A 25310-nucleotide genomic window follows, 5' to 3' on the forward strand; every position below is an offset into this window, starting at 1 on the left:
TCCCATTTATGTTTTTTTACATTTCTTTCCCAGTACTTCTCTTCATATACTACATACATTATATGCATTTATATACTTCATACACTATAATGAAGCTATTCCTTTTTCCTACATATATCCTTAATATTCCTACCTCTATTTTCTTAATGCCTCCCTAAAATTGGAAATGCTCTTCCAAATTCTATCCTTCAGGCTCAAATGTCACCTCTTCCATGTAGTTGTCTGTGACCTCCTCAGAATTAATATTCTTCCTTCTGAAATTTTATAGACATTTTTACTGTCTGTTCTATAAAACCTACTAGTTTAGACCTTGAAATCTATTTGTGTAAGTATGTTTCCCCTCTGCTATGAAAGCTCCTGGAGAAGAGAGTCTATGGCAGTTTCACTTTGCAGGCTCTACTGTGCCACACACAAGGCTTGGAACATAGTAGGTGTTCAAATAGTTGTTGGACAAATGGGTCTGAGAGGATTACTTATTATTTAGTAGCTTCAGAACTGTGGAAGTTGTACAGATAACTATATATCGGATTTATATGAATCTTGTTGAAAATTATGAACTGAAAGTTATTGATTTGGAATAGTCTGACTTGCTTCATAAACTATATCCTAAAGATAATCCCATAGAGGTAATCCAGCAATCTCCCTGCTTGGGCAGTATGAAAAGAAACATGAACAGAGTCCTCTACCCCACACTCTGCTTTCAACTAAGGCTGCTCCATTTTGCATATTGTCCTTCCATGTAAGTTTTGCTTAGAGAAAAGTGTTCAGCTGTTTAAAAAAAAAAAGAAAGAAACTCCTTGATAGTTCACCACTAGAATACTTTGATTCTATATTTGTTTCAAGTCTTCATTTCACATGAAAATTTCTTCTGCCATAAACTAGGATTGTGTTTTGGCTGAATTTACTAACACAAAACACCTAAAAGTGGTGTTTCAGGTAATTTTAAATCAGGACCTCCTATAATACCTGACTTTGTATGAGACATGCTATTCTATAATAGTCATTGAGCTCAATCCTTGATCTGGCTTTTCTGACCTAAGAACTATTTAGCTGGTGACTCTTTCAGACATCACTCTCTTTCTGTACATTCTTCATAAATGTGAAAGACCCCTGAGACACAGCTTTCTATTTCTGCAAAAGACAATGACAAAACTTTCTACTGTCTCAGATTATGATACTGACCCCTTACAGGGTAGGTAGAGAAATCTGATTTGCAATAACTGAAATCTGTCTTCGACTCCTTGTCAGTTACACAACTCTAAAGTTATTATTTAAAAAAATAAAATACCTGTTTAAGTCACGATGTATAATTGGCTGTGTCAGGTTGTGAAGGTACTCCATACCTTTGGCAACATCTACTGCAATAATTAATTTAGACTGCAAGTCAAGAATCCTAAAATTTAAAAAATAGATTTAATGAGGACGAAATGGTCAAAGCCAATATATTTCTAAAAGAAATCAAATGGTATGTGTGATTTGTTATTCTGTACAATTTCAGCCTTCTTTACTTTATTGAAGTTTAAGCTAAAAATTAAAAAAAAATCTGGAAAAATAGCTTTTCTACATCAGATGTTTAATTATAGATCTACTCAGATACCAACCCCTCTTGTTTAAAATATTCTACTCAACTTTAAAATATTTGTAATAGCATACTTAATTTCTTTGCAATAACATAAAAATAGAATATATTTCAATCACTGACAGATTGAAACTACATTCTAATTATTGTATGCACAAATCTAGGAAGTGAATTTTAATTGGACTTGTGCAAGCCATTTTTTTAAAAAAACTCTCTCTTTTAAATAAATACTGTGACCTCTGTTAATTATTTTATTCTGAGCATATATATATATATATTTGCTTTACTGGTATGTCAAATTTAGTCTAATCATTATGAGCATCGGTTACCAATTGAAATCTTTAGAATTTGTTACCTACAATTGAATTCCTGTTAAGAAAGCACAGAGGTATTTCTATTCATCAAAACATAATTATTAGGCATACATTATTAACATCTTTAAAATGCCACACTTGATAGCTTGCAGAGATTTCAGAAGGTGAAGTCTCATCCAAGCTGAAATCTTCTCAGGTGTTACATGGGTAACTCTATGACGTCAAATGATAAATCAAAACAAGGGACCCATACCTCTTCTGTTCATGAAGGAGGGAGAACAGAGAACCCCCTGATATGTACTGAGTGACAATGGCAAACTGGCTGGGATCATTCAAGCAAGCACCCACAAACTGAATCACACAGGGATGATTGAGCCGGCAGAGAATGGACACTTCTCGGCAAAACATGGCCACATCTGACTTGGAGCAGTAGGTGTTGGCTCGGTAACTGGAAACAGCAGCAACAGGAAATCCTCCATCAACAGATGGATCTGAACAACGCATATGCTTCTCAAAGGTTACAAACTCACCTGGATTTTCTTTTTTCTCATTTGCTTGCTTACCGTTTTATAGCCACTATTTTATTTCTGCATCTTCCTTTATATACTTTCCCGAAAGAACCTAAAATTATTTAAGAGAAATAAATAAGCATACTATGTTGAGCTCATGGAACTAAAGCAGACTGGTGTTTTCTTAGATTACCTGAGCCGATAATCTCATGGAACTCAATTTCTGAGAGCTGAAGATGGAAATGTGAAGGCAAACCAGCCCTTAGGAGGAGCACATCTGCCTTCTCTGTAAATGAGAATTGTTCTTTTATTTTTTAAGAGAAAAAGTACACATGTGCATGCTTCTACATGCATCCACTTACATGCTTTAATTAACAAAAACATTCCCTAGTAATATTTAATTTTCCAACTATAATTGACTATTCAAGGATACTAAAACCTTATCACAAATGATCCCTGCCCCCTGCATTTAAAGCATGTGTGTTTTCTGTCTCTGTTACCTGATTTTTGTTATCAGGGCTAAAGGTTTATTCCTGATCTGATCAATAACCAGCTTGCCTTTGTGAAATGGCAACCCTGGAGTACAGTCCATATCACATCTTGATAAAGGCTCTTATCTGGTCAGTCCCTGCAAACTATATTCATTAACTAAACCTCAAAGCATGCCAATTAAGTGACAGGAAATAAGCATATGGATAATTCAGAGGAAATATCCAAACCAAAAAATAATTTTAAAAGCCTTTAAATTCCAAACAGCTAACTTTAATTTTATAGTCAAATTGTATTTTTCTACTCTCCTGGTCCAGTGGTGTTAATTTTCATGTGCAGCATACATTCATGAAAAGTTCCCAAGGCATTACTTATTTGGGAACTTTTGAAAAATAATTTAATTTTTCAAATATTTTTTCTAAGGCATACCTATTGCCAATTCTTCTCAAAGAAATACTAATATTTCCAATTCTTCTTTTATAAAAATATACAAATGTTTAAAAATGCCATGGGAATTTAATCTTTAATACTTGTATGGAATTCTCATTGTTATTATACCTCTGTGAACTGAGAGGGCATATGCAAAATAGAACAAGTATGGTTAATCATGGAAAGAATGGTCTATGGATAATATTGTTTATGCTTATAAAACATTAATCCTTTCTAATATATAAATGTAAAAGAAAGTTTTTATATTTGAGGCAATAGATAGCCTTAGTAATAAAATAAAACATTTGTCCCATAGTAAAAGTACCTTTTGTCATGCTTTTAATCTTTCCCAAGGGGGATGGAACAGACACATAGGAGCCATCTAGAAATCAAATTAAATAACAGGGTTGAGAGTAGCAATCAATTTTTTTTTTTCCAACTTAAAAGTTCAGGTGACAAAAGAAATTTGCTAAGGAAATTGAGACAGTAGCTTAAAGCCCAGGTCTGGTTACTGGATACTGAAACTGTACAGTAAATGTTTATTTAGAAGGTGTATAAAAAGACTTTCAAAAAATTCAGGGTCTAGCAGACTCCAGCAGATTTAATTTGCATCTGGATATGAGCATTATCTGTCCTGCCTTAATAGATTACTGAAAATGGAAAATGACTGCTTTCAGCTTACTCCAGCCTTCTTAGGCATGCACAAGGCTTATAAACATTCAGTCCAAGGGATGTTAAACTTGGAGGAAGTGAAGATTGGTGAGTTAAAGAATAGCCTAAGTGGAGACTTCTTTATGTTCATCCTTACTCAGACATAAGTTTTCTTAAAGTAAAGCTGACCTGACACAGAATATGCCCTGCCCTCTACTCCCAGAGTGATAATAGCAGAAACACAGGTTTACTTTGAGGCACAATATTGCATTAACAATGAGCACTGAATAAGAAAGGGGGTACCTCCTCCAGGCTGAGAATATTCATTACAAGGCAATTCATCCTGGGGTCTCTTGTAATGCTTCAGGAGTGTAACAATTGCATCGTGCCCTTCACGAAAAGACAAAAAGACAAAAGGTTATAATTGTTGCTTGATTTATTCAGCCCACCTCTTACTGCAAAAATGACTAGAGGTAACTTACACCATAGGAAGTATCTTAAGAGATAATATACTGCAATAGGAATTTAGTACTTTAATTCATTCATGTGAAAGCAATGTATTAAGATTCTGCATGCGAGGTGCTATGTGAGACACTAGATTGGGCACTGGGGATACAATGAACCATCCCGCTCTAGAGTAACTCACAGTTTAGTGGGGAAGAGAGACACTGAAAGACTAACTGTAAGATTGTGAGAATATCTAAAGGAGGAAATATCAAGTGCTACGGGAACATTTAATAAGGGCACCATTAAAAGTGTGAAACACATATATATGGTAATCAGGAAGGAGAAAGGATGGCAACAGTAGAATAACATGGCACTATGATAATTTACATAGGTTTTTGTGTCTGAGACAGCTAGCTGTCCATCAACATTTGGACTCCTCTTTCACAGGGTAACTTTGTCACTGTGCATGGCTATTTGCCCAGGGACTACATTTCTCCACCCACCTTGCATCAAGTTGTGGAGTTGTGACTAATTATCAGCAAGGTAATATGAGCAAAAGTGATGTCATTTCCAAGTCAGGGTCTCTAAGAAAGAAGTGAGCCTTCTCTAATCTCTCTTTTCCCATTGACTGGCTGGATGCAGAGGGTTCTGAGAACTCAGGGGATGTTGGAACCACCTGAATAGATGGTTGGGAGGAAGTCATCCACTGACCGGAAATAGTCACCCTGGACTGTTACATGACTCAAATAAATTTCTTTCACATAATGCCACTGACATTTTGGGGTTTATTAATTGCAGTAGGATTTTATTACTGAGAAGGTTAAAGAATGCTTAATGTTCCTCTGACTAGATCAGTGCTTTTCAATAGAACTAAATTGATTCTACTTTATACTTTCACTAAAAATATAATTTACAAAGCTAATTTATACAAAAGGAAAACAAAGTCAACCTTATAGGCCCTGCCAAGAGACTTGTGAAATGCAACAGAATTCATTTTAAAAATGGCAAACTTTAGGAATTGAAAAGCATAAGTGCTCCTTCATCACAAAGGATCCTAGTTCAGAATCCACCCAGCTAATTTATACAGTGTCAAATCCTCTCTTCCAAAAAGACTTCAAATTAATAGTGCATGTGAGACTGTATGGTGGAATAATTGAGATACTGACTAGCACTAAAAGCTTTTCTAAAGGTAATATCCTGAGACCAGATTCAAGTACCACCACCAGCACAAAAGCATTGTGATTACAGTTGCCAATTTGTAGCAAAAATTTAAATTTACAGAGTTAACAACTAGTTTCCATTTTCTTCGGATACAAAGTTTTTTATCCATGAGATCTCTGACTTTCTCAAACCCTAGGTATAGGTTATGATGAAATCATAGGGGACCAGTACCATTAACTTTCTTGCTTTGGACTCCATGGGCTCTCACTGAGGGAAACCAACCTCAAGACCTGAATGACATTAGCCAACAGGCAAAGATCTAAGGCCAAGAGCAAAGCAGGCAGAGGGAACAGACAGTGTGTGTGAAAGACCCAAGACGGGAATAAACATCACAAGTTCAGGAAACAAAAAAAGGCCAGTGTGGCTGGAACATAGCAAGCAAGGCTGAAAGGGGTATCAGATTTGGTTGGGGACATAGGTAAGTGCACATCAGGTAGAGTAGTGCTTCTCCGATTTTATCCTGTAGAAGAATTACCTGGCTCCCTTCCTACATATTCAAAGCCAGCAACGGTGACTGAGTCCTCACATCACTTCACTCTTAACTCCTCTTCTCACTCTTCCAAATTTTAAGTTCCCTTTGATTACACAGATCCACTAGGATAATTCAGGTTAATCTCCTTATTTTAAGATCAGCTGATTAGCAACATTAATTCCATGCACAACCTTAATTGACTTTTGCCATGTGAGGTAACTTACTCACCAGTTCTGGGAATTAGGACCCATTTATTTTTGGGAGACCATTATCATTCCTCCTACACTGATTTTTTTTTTCTTTTTGGTAGAGTATCTTTTTATTTTTCCCTTTAGTTTCTCTTTCTTTCTTTTTTTCAAATGATGGAAAAATATATACAACATAAATGTTCCCATTCCATCCCCTTCCAAGCACACCATCCAGTGGGATTAATCACATTCACAAAATTGCTATTCCCTCCTCACCATCCATTATTATCACTTTCCCTTAACCCCAAATAGAAACTCTATACTCATTTTGCATTAACTGTGTATTGCTCTACCTCTGGAAACCTTTACTTTCTGCCTCAGTGAGTTTAATATATTCTGTGATATTTTCTTCATAGTTACCATGGGGATTAAATTTAACTTCTTAAACCTTAATAATCTCATTTGCTTTGATACAAACTTAACTTCATTAGCATATATAAACTATGTTCCTATATATACCCTTCTGTCCCCCACCTTTATGTAGTTCTTGTCACAAATTACTTATTTATATATTACAAGTCTAAAAGCATTGATTTATCACTACATTTTATGCATTTGCCTTTTAGATTTGTGGGAAGTAAAAAGTAGATTACATACTCGTTAAATCGTACTTTGAAAGTTATCACATTTTTGCATATATGTTATATTTCACAATAAGGAAATAACTGAAACTGTGGAACTGTAACCCATAATATTCTTTGAAATTTGCTCTCTAACTACTTGTTAAATTGTACTTGGAAAGTTACATGTCTATGTATATATTTTATATTCCATAATAAAAAAATGATTAAAACAAAAAGTAGAGTTACAAATCAAAAATACAATAGCAGCGGTATTTATATTTACCCATGTCACTATCTTTACTGGAAATCTCTATTTCTTCATATGGCTTCAGGCAATTGTCTAGTGTCTTTTCCTTTCAACCTACAGAACTCCTTTTAGCATTTCTTGTAGCATATCTAGTGGGAACAAAGACTCTCAGCTTTTGTTTATCTGGGAATGTCCTAATCCTTCCTTCATTTTTGAAGGACAATTTTCTGGATATAGAATTCTTGGTTGGCAGAGTTTTGCTTTCAGCACTTTAAACACGCCTTCCCACTGCTTTCTTGCCTCCCTGGTCTCTGATGAGAAATCGGCACTTCATTTTATTGTGGATCCCTTGAATGAGATACATTGCTTCTCGCTTGTGGCTTTCAGAATTCTCTCTTTACCTTTGGCATTCAACAGTTTGATTATAACATGGCCCAGTATGGGTCAGTTTGGGTTTATCCTGTTTGGAGTGTAAGGGTCTTAGGTGTATATATTCATGTCTTTCATTAAATTTGGGAGGTTTTCAGCCATTATTGCTTTGAATATTCTCTCTGCTCCTCTCTCTCTTTCTTCTTCTGGGACTCCGACAAATACTGGTATGCTTGATAGTGTCCCACACATTCCTCAGGTTCTGTTCACTTTTCTTTCTGCTCCTCAGATTGGATGATTTCAATTGCCTATCTCCAAGTTCACTGATTCTTTCTTTTGCCAGCTCCAATCTGTTGTTGAATCCCGCTAGGGAGTTTTTAATTTGTTTCCGTGGTCTTCAGCTCTGTTTGGTTTCTTTTTATAATTCCCATCTCTCTATTGATAGTCCTTTCATGTTCATCTATTGTTTTCCTGATTTCCTTTATTTCCTAGTCCATGTTTTCCTTTAGCTCTCTGAGAATATTTAGGATGAGATTTTTAAGACTTGGGAATGTCCCGAGTCTGATCCTCCTCACTGATGTCTCTAATGCTTTAATCTTCTCTTTTTCCTGGGCCATGACTTTCTGTTTCTTTGTACATTTTGTAATCTTTTCTTGAAACCTGGACATTTGATATTTTAGGGTGCTAGCTCTGGAATTTAGACTCTGAGATGCCTGGTCCTTAAGCTTGTACCCAGCTAGTGTTGTGACAGAGCTTTCCTTGAATGGCAGGAGCCGGAGGGCGAGTGGAGGCACTGCTGGTCCTGTGGCTGGCCGTGGTGGGAGCAGGAGGTAGAGGGCGGCCCTGGTGGGCGGGCCAACTGTCGGAAATGCGGGCTGGCCAGCGAGCAGAGGCAGTGGTGCTGTCTGCATGGTGCAGCAGTCTTCACACCTCCCACACCCAATTTTGTAAAGACTTCATTGTGCCTTGCTTATATCTTGGTGTTGCCTCCTGTTGAACTTCTTTTCTTCTGCTGGTGACCATCTTAGCCTCAGGATATAAGAAGTAACAACACCAAAACATTCCTCTGGAATTGAAATATCCCTTCATATGTACCACTGCTAGATTCATAGGCTCTAAGGTTTTGTCTGCCTGCCCCCTCACTCCCACCCACTCTAATAGGACCTGTGCTGCTTTGGGAGTCCTTTTTTTACTTAATTTGGCCTTTAAGTGATTGTGGCAAGGCCAAAAAAAAAAAAAAATCTTATTTCTGTTTTTCCTGGGAGAGAGTCTTTTGGGGAAAGAAAACAACCAAATCCCTAGTATTTACCCAAGCTCAACATAGCTTAATTCATCGAGTCCACCTCCCTGCCTGTGTCAGCCCCTCTGTCAGACTGAGTTTGGCTGACAGCCACGAGGGCCTCACGCTTTCCTTAGTGAAGCAGAAAGCACATCCTGAATCCTGAACGCCTGCATGAGCCAGTGATCACACTCTTGATGTTACCTTTCATTTCAACAACTCTCTTGGCTCCACTTGCTCTGAGCAGTTTTAATTTCCTGCCAGTAGAGTGCCACAATGCTGGCATTTTCTTTGGGATGCTTTTCATCAAGAGCCTAATGAGTGCATGGTTTCTGGCTGATGATAAGCATGAGGCTGCCAGGGAAATGCCAAGAGGCCCCTTCGGCTCTGGAAGGCATCTTCGCCTGATTTCCCACCTACTGCTAACTGTGGGCTGAGGCACCTCACTTGTGAGAAATTCACCACTGTTAGAACTGCTCTGATTATCCACCAAAGTATATGCAAAGAAACCCCAAAACTAATAAGAGCCATCTTCCTGCTACTTGATCACAAGGAGTTAAGCAGAAAAATTCCTTGATGGAGCTCACTAAATGGACTTGTTAAGGGAAACTCCTGATAATGGATACACCCAGATAACCAAGGCATACTAATGGAATACATCCAGAGATAATCACACTTGCACTCATTAAATAAAAGGTTTTCCTATATCTAAGAATTTACTATCTATATACAAGTATTTTTTCCCAAGTAGGAGGTTGCTCTGTTATTAGCTTAATGCAGTTACAATAATGATTTGTACTTTCATAGTATTTTTCATTGGAGGATATGAGGGTTTTGGCAAATGTGACTTTCCTACCAGCTTGAAGTCCCTTTCATTTCCTGCTTTGCCTCTGCCAGTCCTGCCTGTAATTCCCAAATCCCCACCCCCCCCCAAAAAAAAAAACACTTCTTTGCTGTCAACTTTCTAAATATTTATTTTACAAACTAGGTTTCTGCTTAAGGTTATGAAGCAGTCTTGTACAAAGACAATTTAGCATCTACATCATGGCCATATAGATAACAGGGGCTCCATAATTATTTAAGAAGGAGAAGTACAGTTTTAATTATTTCCCTATAAAGTTGTCTCTCTGTCCTCCACCATATCATCTTAGAAATAATGAATGCTGATTCTCATCCCTTGCAGTGAAAACTGTTTTAAGGACCAGGTCTGGAGATGAATAGTAAATGACACCAGTACTAAGAGCTTCTCCCTGACTTTGTGCTTTCTGAGGCCCTCTGGGTTCAAGACTAAGGAAAGAACATGGAGACTTGGTTTTGATTACAGAAACCTATGAATTGTTATTGACCTAATGTGTCTCAAATGTCCAGGTATCCAAGGAGCAACTTGGGCCTTACTTTACCCCTGACTCAAAGAACAAAACTTTCACAGCCATGACATAGGTGAGACTTTGCCCAGTATTTTAATATACACATTTCCACATCATGTTAAAAACTAGCTTTTTAGAGGCACTGGAAAGTGAGATCAGAGGGTGGCTTCTGATGTTTGACCTGCTATGCCTCATCTTTCTCCAGAAAAAACTGGTCTCACGTGCTGTCAATTAAATCAGGGTCTATAAAAATTTCAGAATCTTTACCACTTCTCATAATTCAAATATGATTAATGTCTAAATTTTACATCACAGAGAAGGAAAACGTATCTCCTTTCACCATTATTTTTGTCTCAATGACCAATCCCAAAGATGCCGCTAATCCTTCACCTTGTGATAAGAATCCACAACATGGATGCTTTGCCAAGGGAACATTATATACAAACGAAGTTATCTAGCTTTCCTCCCTCCTTTTTCCCTCCCATTCCTACTCCTCTTTCCTTTTTCCCTTTCCTTTCTTTATATACATATTTATTGAACTACAATAAGGGCTAGCTGAAAAAGCATCTCCCCAGGAAGGCTTTCCTTGATTACTCAAATTTAAACAGTGTCCTTGAACTTTTTACTTGCTGTTACATTCCCTTTTTATTTTATTTGTAGTGCTTATCATCTGACATTTTCTATTTGTTTTCTTGCTTACAGCATGCTTCTTCTCTCTAGGAATTCAAACTTTCTAGAGCAAGGACATGTTGTCTGCCTTATCCCTTGCTTAACCCCAGTGCCTAGCAGAGTGACTAGCATATATTAGGTCAACAAAAAATTTTTGTTGCATGAGTGAATGGATGAGTGGTGCTAGATATGAGAGATACAGTGCTGAAATAGAAAGAAATGATCTCTACTTCTTTATGAGTGCTGTATGTGGATGAGAAAACATTACATGGTTATACAAATATTCATTAAAATTTTATTTAGACAAGCTCGAGGAAGGAAAGGTAGGAATGTGTGCAATAGTGATATCTAATGACAGTCTGGAAAGATTAGGGAAAAGTTCCTTGCAGAACGGCCTTTGAAACTGAAACTTGAAAGATGAGTGTGAGTCGATTAAGCAAAGAGGTTGGAAAAAAGCATTCCACACAGATGAAAAATTTTCACAGTACCACTGCATAGAAACAGGGATTTTAGACATTCTTTAAATCCTTCTGTCCATTACTTTGAATGTTAGGACTTTGTGTAGTTAATAAGAAACCTATGATATTTATAGAAATAGTTACAGAGACTACAGAATAGTGGAAATTAGTATTCTTGATAACATCAACTATATTATAACTAACCAGGTGGCCTTTAGTGGGATATGGAATGGAACGTTAAGACAGAAATATTTGCTAATTCTCTATTTCACTTCAAAAAAACATGTATTGAATATCTATTGGTAGTCAGCCACTGTATCAATAATCTAAATTCTTGCTCCAAGAAGTTTATGATTTGTTCCAAGAGAGAGTGTTTCAATATGAAATAGTAAATACAGAGATTGAGATGTGCATATGAGACAATATAAAACATAAAGAAAGGACATGCATACTTGGCTGGGATGTGAGGGCAGGCTTCCTTGAAGAAAGGATACATAAAATGAATCTTGAAGACTAAATAGGAATAAAAAATGTGAAGAATGGAGTTGGATGGAGAGGAAGGGGCAGATGTAAAGGCAGAGAGGACTGCATAAGAAGAGACTTGGAAATATGAAATAGCATGATGTGTATAGGAACAAATGAGCAGTTCTATATTACCCTCATGCAAGATGGGGCTATGAACAGACACTCCCTCATGAGGTTATTGTGAGGATTTAATGAGCTAATGCATGTGCAGAGTTTAGGACTGCGCCTAGCACATAGTGAACATGGAGTGAATATTAGTGAAGGTGATGGTGGTTGTGGGGGTGGAGCCACCCCTGTGATAGGACTGACAGCATATGAGGTTTGAGAGAATGGAGGGGAACAGGGTAAGGAGGTCTTTGTATGCTATGATAACAAACCAGGACTTTTTCCTGTAAGTGATAGCATGTCAGTAAAGGATTTTAAATTGGGGAATGATATGACCCTATTTGCAGCTTGAATATATGTCTCAGAATACAGCTGGAAAATAGATTCAAATGATGTGGAAGACACAAACATCAGTTATGAGGCTGTTAAAATGGATCAGGAGAAAGATGATGATGGTCTGAACTAAAACAGTGGTAGTAAAAATAAAGAGGAAAGAATGGACTCAAAACGTTCTTATGAAGGAAAACAAACAAGACTTTTTGATTAGATATGAGAGCAGGGGTTGAGAAAGAAAATGTAGTCAAGCATCATTCCAGATTTCTGACTTATGTGACTAAGTGGATACTAATACCATTAAGTCATAGAGTGAAAAAAGGATACATTAAGAGAAACACACTGGTGAGGACAAAAGCAATGTTGAATTCAGTTTTGGATTTGTTGAGTTTTACAGGCTTCTTAGACATCCAAGTAAAAAAGCCACTTGGTGCAAAGGTTTGAAAACATGGTTACGAATTCTTTGGCATTCCTCCCCACTTTGGGGGGAAAATCCTGCTACAGTAATGAGATTTGCAAATTTTTGTTGAAGTTTTAAAATATTATTTATGTATTTGCATGCAACTATACATATTAGAATAATGGTTTTGAATTATTTTCATAATATTTTGATTAGTGATTTTAAAAAATTCCTTGATCTCGATTCAGTCATAAGGTTTTAAAATTACTGGCATTACTAGAGCCATAAATAAGAAACATCAATATAATAAAATAACACATGCTTTTATATTTGTCAGGTTTGTCCAGTGGTGCTTGGCGAGGACATAAACCTTTCATTAGAGGGTTTATATCCTTGCACACTGTCCTAATATATCATACTATTTTTTTGACTGGGCACTAAAGCATGTTGTAAATTAGGACAGAACATGGGATTTGGGAGTTACGTGCACCTTGAATGAACCACTGCTCTGAACTTAATAATAATAGCTCACCCCTTTATTATGTGCCAGGCATTTTACATCTTATCCCTAACCTTCATCAGAATCATGTAAAGCAGTTTTCAATTTCCTCATTTTAAATCTGAGGAGAAATACTGAGAGAGGCTTAAAAACTTGCCCAAGTCACTAAGCAACAAAGCTGGAATCTGGACTTAGATCTGTCTGACCATAGAGTGTGGTGATAAGAGCTTGAACTTTGCAGTAAGTCTGATCTCTGTTTAGTACCCTTAACAACTCTCCCCTTAACAGCTGTGTGGCTTGGCAAGTGTGCCTTAGCAGCACTAAGTTTCAAACTATCTGTAATAGAAACAGAACACCAATTTATAGGATTTATTTGATAATTAGATTAAATCATATATATGTAAATATATACATATGTATAATAGGTGAATAGGTGCTGAATAAACATAAGTTCTCTTCTATCCATTTTAATGTACTTGGCTTCCTGCATTGTTATAATTCAAAAATATTTTTGGTGTGTTATCTTCTTCCCTACAAGAATGAAAGTTCCTCAATTCTAGAGTTGGTATTATTTTATTTATTTATTTTTAACTGAGATGGTCACTGAACATGAAGAAATGTAATCAGAATACGTAAAATCACACATGGAGTTAGTGGCTGATCTTGGAATACCACCTAAATCTTTTGGTTAACTACCTCCCACCCCCCACCCAAGAAAAGAAAAAAACACCCCCTTCCACTCTAGCTCACTAAGTTAGTTTCACTAAATTAAGTAAAATCCAAATAGGTTAGAATTCAATACAGAAGAAGCCTGGGAATTTATAATCCATTAGTGAATATTTATCAAAATATGTAAGGGATCCTTCTCTTCTTTCTCCCACTCCTCCCCTGCCATCACCCCTCAGTTATTTTTTACTGGCTGAAAACTGTAGAAACTCATGACTGCAAGACTTCATTACCTTTACAGAATGCACTATAGTACATTTACTATAAATAATTCACACCATACTACACTTGTCAAAAGGAATGAACAAAGTATATATCATGATACAGGAGCCTTGATCTTTATTGTTTTTGCTCACTTACTCACTAATTCTCCAACTCCGGCTCCCTGTCACTATGAATTAGAGTGGTTCTACTGTATACAAATATTGTATTCTGGATAATTAGATATTGGGGTAGGAGCCTCTGTAAATTACTTTAACTGGTGTCAGTACTGAAGAAAATAAGAAGTTTTTAGTTCTGTTTCTAGTTTGGGTTATTTTCTGACCCTAAACAGCCTGACATAAAGGAGTGCTTTTCTTTGCCAAGGCAGCCTTTTCAAATCTAACTGCCAGACACACTATTGAGCTATGTGTTCAATTCTAATTGGTTGAGATCTTTTCAATAAGGCAGTTTCATCTTTAATGCAATGGTTGTAAGATTACGTGCAGTTCTTTTCAATGGGTTTTCCATACTGGTGATTAGGGCAAAGGATTTGAACATAAGCAGGCTGCTGGCTATTTCTTTTGGCCAATTTAAATTGATTCATACAAGTCCTTTGTACCCCAGGGAAAGGGCAGAACAAATCCGAGTGAGTAAGACAGGTATCCCTATACTTTCAGATGGAATAGTAGAAAAGAAGAAGAAAGAGCATTGGGGAGGGGAAACACTCTAGATATTGTAAAATTGGAGCTCTACTCAGTCTGGCAGGGAAATATTGAAACTTAACTGGTAGGCGTCTGTATAGAATCAAGGTCACCAGAAAAATTATTTCCAAGATTGATTTTGATCTCTTTAGGCTTAGAGGGCTATGTAAATAGAAAGCGTTCTTCATATCTGATCCCACTGGGATCCTTGGTGACTAAATTCTTGTCTGAAAATATTCCCCAAAGAGAATAATTAACTCTACCAGAATCCCAAGGCACACCTGAATGTGTTATATCAGAATAGCAGAAAGGGGTTCATGCTACATATTTAGTCTGGATCAGTCAACAAATTTGGCTTAGAATCATGATCAAACAGAGACAAGATGCTGTTGAAAATGACTCCAGTTTTCTGTTTAGAGTCTAGACTAAGAAGAATTATTTAAATTAGACATATCCAACATACTTGTTTTCAAACAGACAGAGCCTGATTATAGACCTCCCTTCTGATTTATCTCTTTAGGAATAGGATAAGGTACACGGCGAACCATCATGGGCCCATTTGTACATTTTCCCTATTCTGTAAAGAGGGATCTTCAAGTAAAGTTTTAGTGGTTCCTCAACTCCATCTCAGGAGCAAAACTGCTCAGGAAAATCCTCAGTATGCCACACCAATTAATTTGGTGACTACCTCACTGAGGGAGAAAGGAAAAGAAAACAGGAGCTGTGCACAGTTGACAATGTTTTAGCAAGGCCATTTAACCCTCCCTCAACACATGAAACCAATGCAATGTTTCTCAGCAAGAGTAAATAGCAATAGTTTCATTTTGTTGATTTGACTTGCTTTGCCCTAGAACATATGCAAAACATCCATCTGTCTCCTGGGTACTAACATTCAATTCGTTAAAATTCATAGTAATAATGAAATGCAACACTGATGCCCAGCACATTATTTGAATGAGTAAGGGTGACAAATATGGCATATGTTGCAGAGAACAGTGTGCAAGTCCTTTAAGCTAAAGGATTTTTGTTGTTTCTGTTTGGTAGGAGGTCTTAGGAACTTACACAATAATCCATTGTAACATAAAGTGTAGCATTCCACACACAAAAAATAAAAACCAGTTTTCAACTATCACTCTCAATCAACTAAAAAGAAACAAAGCCAACCCCTGTGAAGTGCTAGCTGCAACAGCTATTTCTGAGCTGCCTTCCGGAAGACTAATGCTGTGTAAACAGTCTTAACTCTGAAACTCAAATTTCTTGAGAGACAATGTCTGTGAGAATCACTTGAATAAATGCAACATATTGAAAAAACTAGAACTCTGTGAGGTCTCCTGAGGCTTCAGAATATGTAAGATTTTCCAACTGATACTCAGATATAGAGCTACCTACATTCTTTTATACAAAATAGAATGTCTTTATACCTAAGAGAAATGCATCCATATATTCACCAAAAAACATGCACATGAATGTTCAAAGCAGCACTATTCTTAATAGTCCCAAACTGGAAACTCCAAATGTCCATCAAGAGTAGAATCAATAAATAAATTGTGGTATAGTCACACAACAGAATACTATACAACAATAAGAATGAACAATCTACAGATGCAACAATTTGGATGAATCCCACAAATTGTTGGACAAAAGAATCCAAGCACAAAGAAGCACATAATGCGGCATTCCATTTATTTAAAGTGCAGAAAGAGGCAAAACTAACCTAAGCAGCAAGAAAGCAAGTGGTTACTCCTTAGGGGAGTGATTCAAAGAGAATGTAAGTGGAGCTTCTAGGGTGCTGGCCATGCTTGGTTTCCTCATCTGGATGATGATTTGTTCAGTTTGTGAAAATTCATGAAGCTGTATACTTATAACATGCATATGCACACAGGTGTGTGCATATGTGTTTGTATAATATATAAATAAAAAGTAAAAACATAGCAAGCCTATGTCTAACTCATTCCTTATTATGCTACACCTGTTCACTTGTTTCTATTAAAGTAACTCTTATATCACTGTTTCACTAGCAGTCCTCAAATCTCTGTTTTTCCTTCTCCTTGTTTACAACAGCTCTCCATTTTCATCCATCAAATCCCGTCTCTCTTTTATTAATGGACTTTCATATCCCACTTCAGGCAGAAAATCTTTTAGAACAACTTTGTTGGCTAAGAAATCTCTCAATTTAGTCATTGCTCTTTTCAGTATGGTCTTCTAGGATTCTAGCATAAAAAAAGATGAGATAAAAATACTTCTGTACTTACTTTAAATGTCCTAAAAAGACAGTGCAGGCATCAAAATTTAGAACACCAATTAAAATGTTTCTTACAAGTCTGGTATATTTTAGAGTGTTTAGTTATAACTCTTTGATTTCAATGGCAATGTATATTGTCCCATGTTACCTGAAACTTTGAACTCCTCAGCAGCTTACATGTATATGTAGACATATTATGAGATATATCTTAATGACAATGACAAAGATGCCTATTTCACTTGCTAAATGTCCTTAGTTTCCTCTCCCTTAAAATGAAGAACTTGTTATCAATCATCTTTATTTCTGAACTACTACTACTACTACTACCACTGCTGCTATTACTGAAATACCAATATTGGGTACTTATTTTATGCCAGTCACTGTTCTAAGCAATTTACCCATTTAATCTTTACAATCTTGTGAAGGAGGAGTTATTATCCTCATTTTTCAGATGAAGAAACTGAAGCTCAGAGAAATTAAGTAACTTGCCCAAGGTCAAAGAATGTTTAAACGGCTTGCTATAAACCCAGGTGTTCTCACACTAGAACTTGAGGTTTTACCACTTTGAGCTCAATTAAATTTGTAGTTAAATATTTATTGGCTCCTTTTCATTTCTCTAGCATGGATACTGTCAGCAAAGTTAGAGCTGACAAATTTCCTTTTTTTCCCCTTTGTATTTATTGCATTTTATTCATTCAAGTCCACATCAAAAATCTCCTATGTAAGGGATATATGCTAGCTCTAAGTCCACTCTAAGAAAGTAACTGAGTGTCCTCTCCTCATTACCCATCACAATTTTGTTTCTCTGGTACATAAAAATGCAATGGCCCATTCTTCCTCCAAAGTGCTGATTCTGAGAATGGCTTCAGCTCACATGCGGCCCAGGAGTAGCTTTCCCTAATGATGGTCTATTGGACTCTTTGATCCAAGTCCTCAGAGACTCAAATACAATCTACAGAGGAAATGGGAATGTACGAGTCATACAAGCAAAGGAATTACTGATGCGTTGACATAATCTATGCACACAGTTCAATGTATCACTACAGAAGCTCAATGATTAAAAATATACCTTTTTCATAAGCCCACATCAAACAGGTCTGCTCATCTTTTTCACCACTAGACCTGCTGGGATCACAAGCTACCAGATTCATATCGGCTCCATTATCCAGTAAGAACTGAACCAGGCGAATGTGACCATGATAGCAAGCAGAGTGTAATCCTATCACAGAAAAGAATGAAAGAAGAAAGAAGAGGAAAATTGAACTCTGACTTTCAAAAGTCAATCATCACCACATAATGGCATTTTTGTAAGAAATCAGAGATATAAAGCAGGAAATGATGTCTTTGACAAAAGTAATTTTATTATTTAGCAAACAAGAGAATATTTTAAGCAAAAGAACTATTCTATACTAGTCAAACCTCCATACAATATAGACTATCCTTTGCATCAGCACAATTTCTAGTATTTCTACATCCATTGTAATTACCAAGAACAAATGTTAATCTCTTTACAGAGGTAAAAGACAAAAGACCCCAAATAGGTATTTCTCTTGAGCAGTAAACCAAGGGCAGGACAGGATGGTCCATCTGTACTTGATACAGGCCATAAGGAGTACATTGACTATTATTTACAACAACACTAAAGCTGACCAAATGTTGGTTTGTTTTTAATTGTCATGCACCATCAATTCTAAATGATGTCAGTTGATAAATTACCCCTCCCTCCCCGCTGGGGTTGACTACTTCCATCACCCCCTCCATCCTTGGCCCGCCACTCCTCTTAAGCATTGATTAGCATCAGGAACTGGTGAAGCTCTCACCAGTCTTACCTGTGTGCCCATCCCTTCCTTGGTTATTGACGTTTATGACGTTCTGATCAAGAAGAAATTTAACCAGATCAATGCTTTTGCCATATGTACATGCACTGCAAAAAATACAACAAAAGAAGAGCAGACTTGATTCACCAAGGCTATTCTAGATGATGGTGAGTGTGTAAGAATGCCAAACAGAGAGAGAAGACAGAGAGGGAAGGAGAGAGGGGAAGGGGGTGGCGAAAAACAAGAAAGCAAGCACGCACTGTCTATCAAGAATAAATAAAACTGTGCAAATACAGCAGTAAAGTCCTGAAGATTCTTACATCAGGGTTTCAAGATAAGAGGTATGTAAAATTTCAAGTATTTTTAATTAAGTATTTCCTATGAGACTATTCTTTTTCATGAAAGGGGGAAAAATCACGGGAAGAGTTTGATGTACTTTTATCTGCAAGATCTAGGGATTATAATGAAATGGGAGAATCCAAGAGGGTCCTAAGAGCTTTGGTCAAATTCAGGTCTCAAGTCTGAAATTATTCCACTAACAAGTCATCCCCTGGCTCTCCTGAGGCTTTCTCCATTAAAGAGTAAGATCTCAAAGCTTTCATTTCACTGAGCAAGCATTGGTTGTGGGGTCAGAACCCACATTGAACTACCAATTCTGCCACATACTAGCTGGAAGACCTTGGTTAAGTTCTCTGACCTCTTTGAGTTTTGGAAACACCCATAAAATAACCACAGGAAATACCTTCTCTAACTGCCTCACAGTGCTGCTGAGATTTTCAAATGAATTAATGCTTCTGGAAGCACATGAAAAACTATACAGGACTGCTCATTGTCAGTGCTTTCCAATTGGGAGGAAGTTTTTTGTAGAAAAATTAACATCTTTCAGGACTCAAAAGAAATAAGATTCTTATAGATAAATTTTACAACTAGATTTGTTGAAGTAGTTTATTGAAATGCTAATTTCTATTGTTTAATGGGAAAGTACAGAGAAAAGGAAATTTCATAATTCTCATAAATTTTCTTTTCCTTAAGTTTCCCTCATACCTCTTCTTTTTATATCACTTTTTCACTAGCAATACTCTACTTCCAAACCCCGTGGAGGTGTGAGGTTTGCCGTGTGTGGACTGGAGGGATCTAGCATTGGGCAGGACCCCACTTAAACCATGACTAATGGAAGGGTGTAGGGACTCAGTTCTAGAAGAGAGCTCCCTGGGCCTTGCTATTTCCTCTTCCTGGGATGCTTGGCCCAAATCCTATTTCTTTAGTGAAATGCTACACAACCTTCATCCACTTGAGCTATTTCTTCTTCTTTGAAGTCTTCTCATAACCCAAAGGCAGAGATCATTGCTGTTTCCTCTGCCTGCTAGTCACTTCAGTATATAGCAATTATCACTGATCATTGTGTTATGGTAACCGATACACATGTCTACCATGATACCTTACGATAGAGCTCCTTTTAGGAGGCAAGGGATCATGTTCTCTTAATGTTCCTACCAGCACCAACTCAAGGCAGGTCCTCAGTAACTCTTTCCTGAATAATTGAATGAATAAAAACAACCATCTCAGTGCAATAGACTATATTGCAATTCACTATTTGCATTATAAACAGGGTCCGCTTTCAATTTCCACTATTGGAATTGCCTTGTTCATTTTTAAAACAACCACTTATGAGAAATTCTGCATCCTGAATATACATATATAGCAAAACTATAACAGAAATATATTGGGTGCTTACTACATACAAAGTACTGTGGTTTGAGCAAAAGAGAAAAATTTGTGATCAGAGTGAATTCTTCTGGTAAAAGGAGTTTCTTTTATAAATATGAGATTTTGTATTTAGAAATCTTTCTATAAATATAAATATGAATATAAAATGAATAGAAATAAAAATATTAATGTTATTCCTAGTAGCCAGAAGCTTATACAAAATAAAACAGTTGGATACATAGTTTTAACTCCCATCCCAAATATTCTCATATGGATAATCTTCTAGAGGTGACAGTCACCCTCTGATTATGGCTGGTTCCAATTTATATGCCAGATTTGCCAAATGATATGAAAACTAGCCTGGGATGTCAGCCATTCCAGTCATGATCTAATGAGGAAAAGGATACCAGCCATCCATACATATCAGTTCTGCCAATTGTCTCTTTCAGAGACAGATTCCACTGATTCATGTTTACTGAAGGCATGATCTGAACAGTTCTTGCATCTATTCTGTTACTGAGTATGTAGAAACTGTCAAAATATTATGATACAAGAACATGAAGGTGTGTAAAAAGCACAGGATTTGGAATTAGACAAGCATTTTATAACATGATTTTCTATCCATAAGATACTTTTCAAGTTACTTAGCTTCCCTGACCCTCAATTTTCTCATCTGTAAAAGAGGGATAATAAATTCAACTTCAAAAAATGGTTATGAGGATTAAATGGATGCAAATCATCTGGCATTTAGCCACTTCTCCATAAATATTTGTTTTCTTTGCCTCCTTTTAGGTTGACTTTTTTTATTGCTAATATAAATCTGGAAATTGATGTGAAATTTGAAAGGTTGAGGCCTGATGCATACGTGTGAGCTCAATTTAAGCTCAGTATGAAGAAGGGGTCTCCCCATTTCTATTATTCTATAGTTAATACAAATATGATGTAAATAACAAATTAGTCCCAGTCAAATGCTTTTTCAGAGGTTGCCAACTGCCAAGAAATCTGTAATATGTGGGTAAATGACCTTATAATCAAGGTATACTCTATCCTCTTTTGTGTTGGTAGTGGTGGTTTTTATTTTTTTTTTTCAGTTGCAACTTCTCCAATCCCAGCTGCTCCTTCAGTATGCCTTTCTCGAGCACATTGTAAATGGCTCTTATGGATTTCTAGAAAGGAGCTAATGCCTTCTTAGGTGTCTCAGTGGCCAACCTGACCAGGCTTTTACAGGCTGACGGATGTCTTAGATAAGTAGACGTATTTGCAAGTAATGTTTAAGCGGTGAGGGGAAAAATGTCACATTTGATGCTGATGAGTTCTGGTAATGAGATTCTTGTTGGAGGAGGATTATGGGCACTGCCCCTTTTCTTGGCTTTCCACAGAGTGAAAAGGAATATGTAAGCAATATGCTTATAGATGTTGATATGCCCGTTGCCATGGCAACATCAGTCCCTGTCTTTATGGCTGCTGCCAGGACCACAGCATCTGGCTCCAGGCCCATCTGTTGTGCTGACTGTGGCGTCTGCCTCTTCCTTTTCTTCAGTGCATCCTTGTCCTCTGCCCACTTTCTGCTATTTCTCTCTGATTGCAACATCTGCCACTATTTGTTCTTGCTTTATGTACACAACTTCAGGAGCTGTAGGATGTCAGCTAAGTTTAGTGACTACTGCACTTAAATATTCTTTTACCTATGAAAAGCTGTTTCACTGAAGATGTTTTCCTTAGTCAGACTTTCTGTTCCTGATATTTGGATGATTTCTTTGGCGACTTCAAATTTGCCATTGTAGCATGCCCTAGAGGTAAAGAAAATATTTGGTAATAGTAAGAGGGTATATTGTAGCATACCTTGAAGATCTATGGAAGTCTACATAATACTCACAGGTGCAAAGGGGTGTCTCCATAGATATTAACAACATGGGGCTGAACTTCTGAATTGCTTTGGAGCAGGTACTTTACTATATCATGATGTCCGAAACGAGAACAGAAATGGAGTGGAACATGGTCTTCATTATCCCGAGCATTCACTATCAACAATGAGAAAGGAAAAGTGTTATCTGGGAGCCTCTGTTTCTCGGCCTGCATATGTGTAGTGCTAGGGACTTTTCTAAGTGCCAAGTGACTCCTGGAAATTGCCAATTAATGATTGTAATTAAGAAAATTAAGTGCAACCAGGTTAAAAAGTTATAATTCTTTTCCATTGTCTATTACCACATTAAACAGGCTTTCTTCTAACTTCCATAAATTCTATGGAACACATCTCATCAAATCTACCTTGCACAAAGAGATAATTCAGGAACTAATAAGCACCCAAAAGGTGCCCATAGCCTTATTTTCACAACTATCATCTTTTGAATTGATTTTTTTTTTCCTTTGGAGGTTGTTACAAATTAGAGAATCTGGCCACAGCATATTTTCCAGAGATTTTGACCTTTATTTTAAGCATGGGGCTTGCCATCTGCATTTTTTGACACCATTTAGGAGGCTCTGATTGGTAGCTTTAGCTGAGAATTGCCATACTACAGTATACAAAGTGTAGTATATGGGAAAGAAAAAGAGCTTTGGAGTGAGGGAGCTTTGAAGATTGTGTCGGCTTGGACAGGTTATTTAATATAGTGGGAATGTGTCTTTCTTGTTGGCTCATCCAGACTCAAAACCCCTTCTAACAGTTGTGGAATTTTCTATACTGAAAATACCCATGAGACTCCAAGACCACCTTCTACTATGGAAGCTGAAAACATGCTTTCCATGACTTCTTTGCAGCAACGGCATAAAATTAGCAGAGGGTGCCCATAACTCCCGGTTTGGGCTTGCTATCCAGGTGTAATTATGAATAGTGAGTCTCACTCTCAACAGTGCCTTGGTTTAGACAGTTATCTATAGGCTCCTCCCATCGATGCACTTTATTAGACTCTGACTTTGGAGCTCATAATACAGAAAGGCAGGGTCTAATCTATCCTGACAATGTGGCAATGGTTGCAGAGGCTCCATCCAATTTCCAGTAGTAGCAGGGGCAGCAGCCTCGGCCACAGATTTCAGAGCCCTGCATTGTTGGTGCCAGAAGCACACAAGTTGATGTGTGTACCAGTGAGAATGACAGTGTGTCTTCATCGGACTGGTTTTTGCTTATGATTTTGGACATTGTTCCCTGCTGTGAAGGTTGCAAATCTGGTTTTTTACCCCTCCTGGGACAGATTCTCTAAGCTGCTTGATATCCTTTAATATATTCCTTTTAGACTTAAATTAGCAAGAGTTAGTTTCTGAAGCTTGAAAGTAAAAAAACAAAACAAAACACAAAAACCTGACTGATACACAATCATTCTTCAGAAAGTATGAAATGATCCCTATGTGTCAGGCACTATGCAAGGGGATGAGAGTACTGCCTGCTTATCAGTGACAATGGAGATAATGACACCATCATTACAAGAATGCTGAAAGGATTCAAGGAGATCATGACGGCAAAGCACCTGCCACATATTAGACATTTCATAAAAGTTACTCTGGTTTTTAATTAATTTGCCTTCTAGAACTTTGCTGAGTGTTAAGACCAATAAGCTGCAAGTGCATGGAGTTCATGCCCTCAAATAACTGGCAGTCTAGTTGAATAGTTGATGCTTACAGACCTGAAGTAATAATAAGCAAATATCAAGCTGCTAAATTCTGAATCTGGCTTTAATTCTATTTCTATAATCAAAATAATTGGATCAACTGTTATAGCCATTTGTTTTATTATTTAATTAGTTGGCCCACCTGTATAGAACATTGTATTCAAGACAGGAAATAACAGCCCGTAAATTTCATTCATTTTCATTCTTATTTGTATCGATATAGAAATTATCTGGAGAACCCAGAGAATTGAAGGAAAGGAAAAGAAAAAAATATGATGCAAAACAGGAAGAGAAAGCAAGGGAAGGTGATATTTAATTTAAAGAATGCATATGCAGTTTATTTCTAAGGTTGTTATAATCATCACTTAGCATTTAGTGACCACTGAGTTACCTTGTAACTGCTACATTTGTGGCATTCCCATTTTATTGCCCTACATGATCTTAAGCCAAAGGGAAACCTTTAAGAAAATCACTGAGCTCCTCCTCTGAAGGTTGTTATTGAGAAAGAAATCTTTGAGTCTTTAATATTAAAGAGTGGCTAAGAAGGAAACCTCCTTCAGAAGAATGGTCCTAGTTCCTTTGATTATCTTCCTTTTTATGATACTTTTCCTTTGTTCACATTCGGTTGGAAGCCAGGGAAAGTCAATTACTTGAGTCAATTACTTGAGAACAGTTAGGCATCTAGGGAATACGGAAGATTGCCTAAGATTTCTTGAAGTCCAGAGGAGACGTTGTAAAGCAGAATTCTGCACAAGTTTCCAGTAAGTCACAATTTTCCTTTGGCTATTCCTGGCCCCACCCAACATTACTCTTCTCCAGTTAAATCAATAAACTCAAGTAGATTACCTACTTGCTAAATTATCTACAATGACCTAAAGATTCTTCTCATCAAAGACGTAAACTACAGCTAGAGACAAGCTAGGAGAAATTTGGAATCAAAGGAATTTATATGTATATCTGTATTTATGCTCTTTGTGATCTATTGACTTTTGTATTGGACCAATTTGCAAAAACAAAAAATGTTTATGTATTATCTGTATTTTATCTCCAGAAAATTGAATATATGAATCATATTCTATTTACTCTGCTTCTGCTTCCTTGTTTTTGTTTATTCATTTTTAAAATAAAATAAAAATTTCCA

General features: G+C 36.9%; 1 protein-coding gene across 1 annotated transcript in view; it reads right to left on the bottom strand.

Annotated features, from left to right (window-relative positions):
• LOC119527165 (serine/threonine-protein kinase TNNI3K) overlaps positions 1–25310 on the bottom strand; it is a 311780-nt gene that overhangs the window by 188433 nt on the left and 98037 nt on the right. Inside the window, exons 8-17 of the mRNA XM_037826912.1 lie at positions 22444–22588; positions 22253–22357; positions 18873–18967; positions 18113–18262; positions 4275–4361; positions 3646–3702; positions 2596–2688; positions 2457–2514; positions 2147–2341; positions 1289–1393 (exon numbers count right to left, since the gene is read on the bottom strand). Coding sequence (XP_037682840.1) covers positions 1289–1393; positions 2147–2341; positions 2457–2514; positions 2596–2688; positions 3646–3702; positions 4275–4361; positions 18113–18262; positions 18873–18967; positions 22253–22357; positions 22444–22588 — 1090 coding nt within the window. The remainder of the gene's footprint in view (positions 1–1288; positions 1394–2146; positions 2342–2456; positions 2515–2595; positions 2689–3645; positions 3703–4274; positions 4362–18112; positions 18263–18872; positions 18968–22252; positions 22358–22443; positions 22589–25310) is intronic.

Source organism: Choloepus didactylus, chromosome 2 (assembly GCF_015220235.1).
Source record: "Choloepus didactylus isolate mChoDid1 chromosome 2, mChoDid1.pri, whole genome shotgun sequence".
Classification (NCBI taxonomy): domain Eukaryota; kingdom Metazoa; phylum Chordata; class Mammalia; order Pilosa; family Megalonychidae; genus Choloepus; species Choloepus didactylus.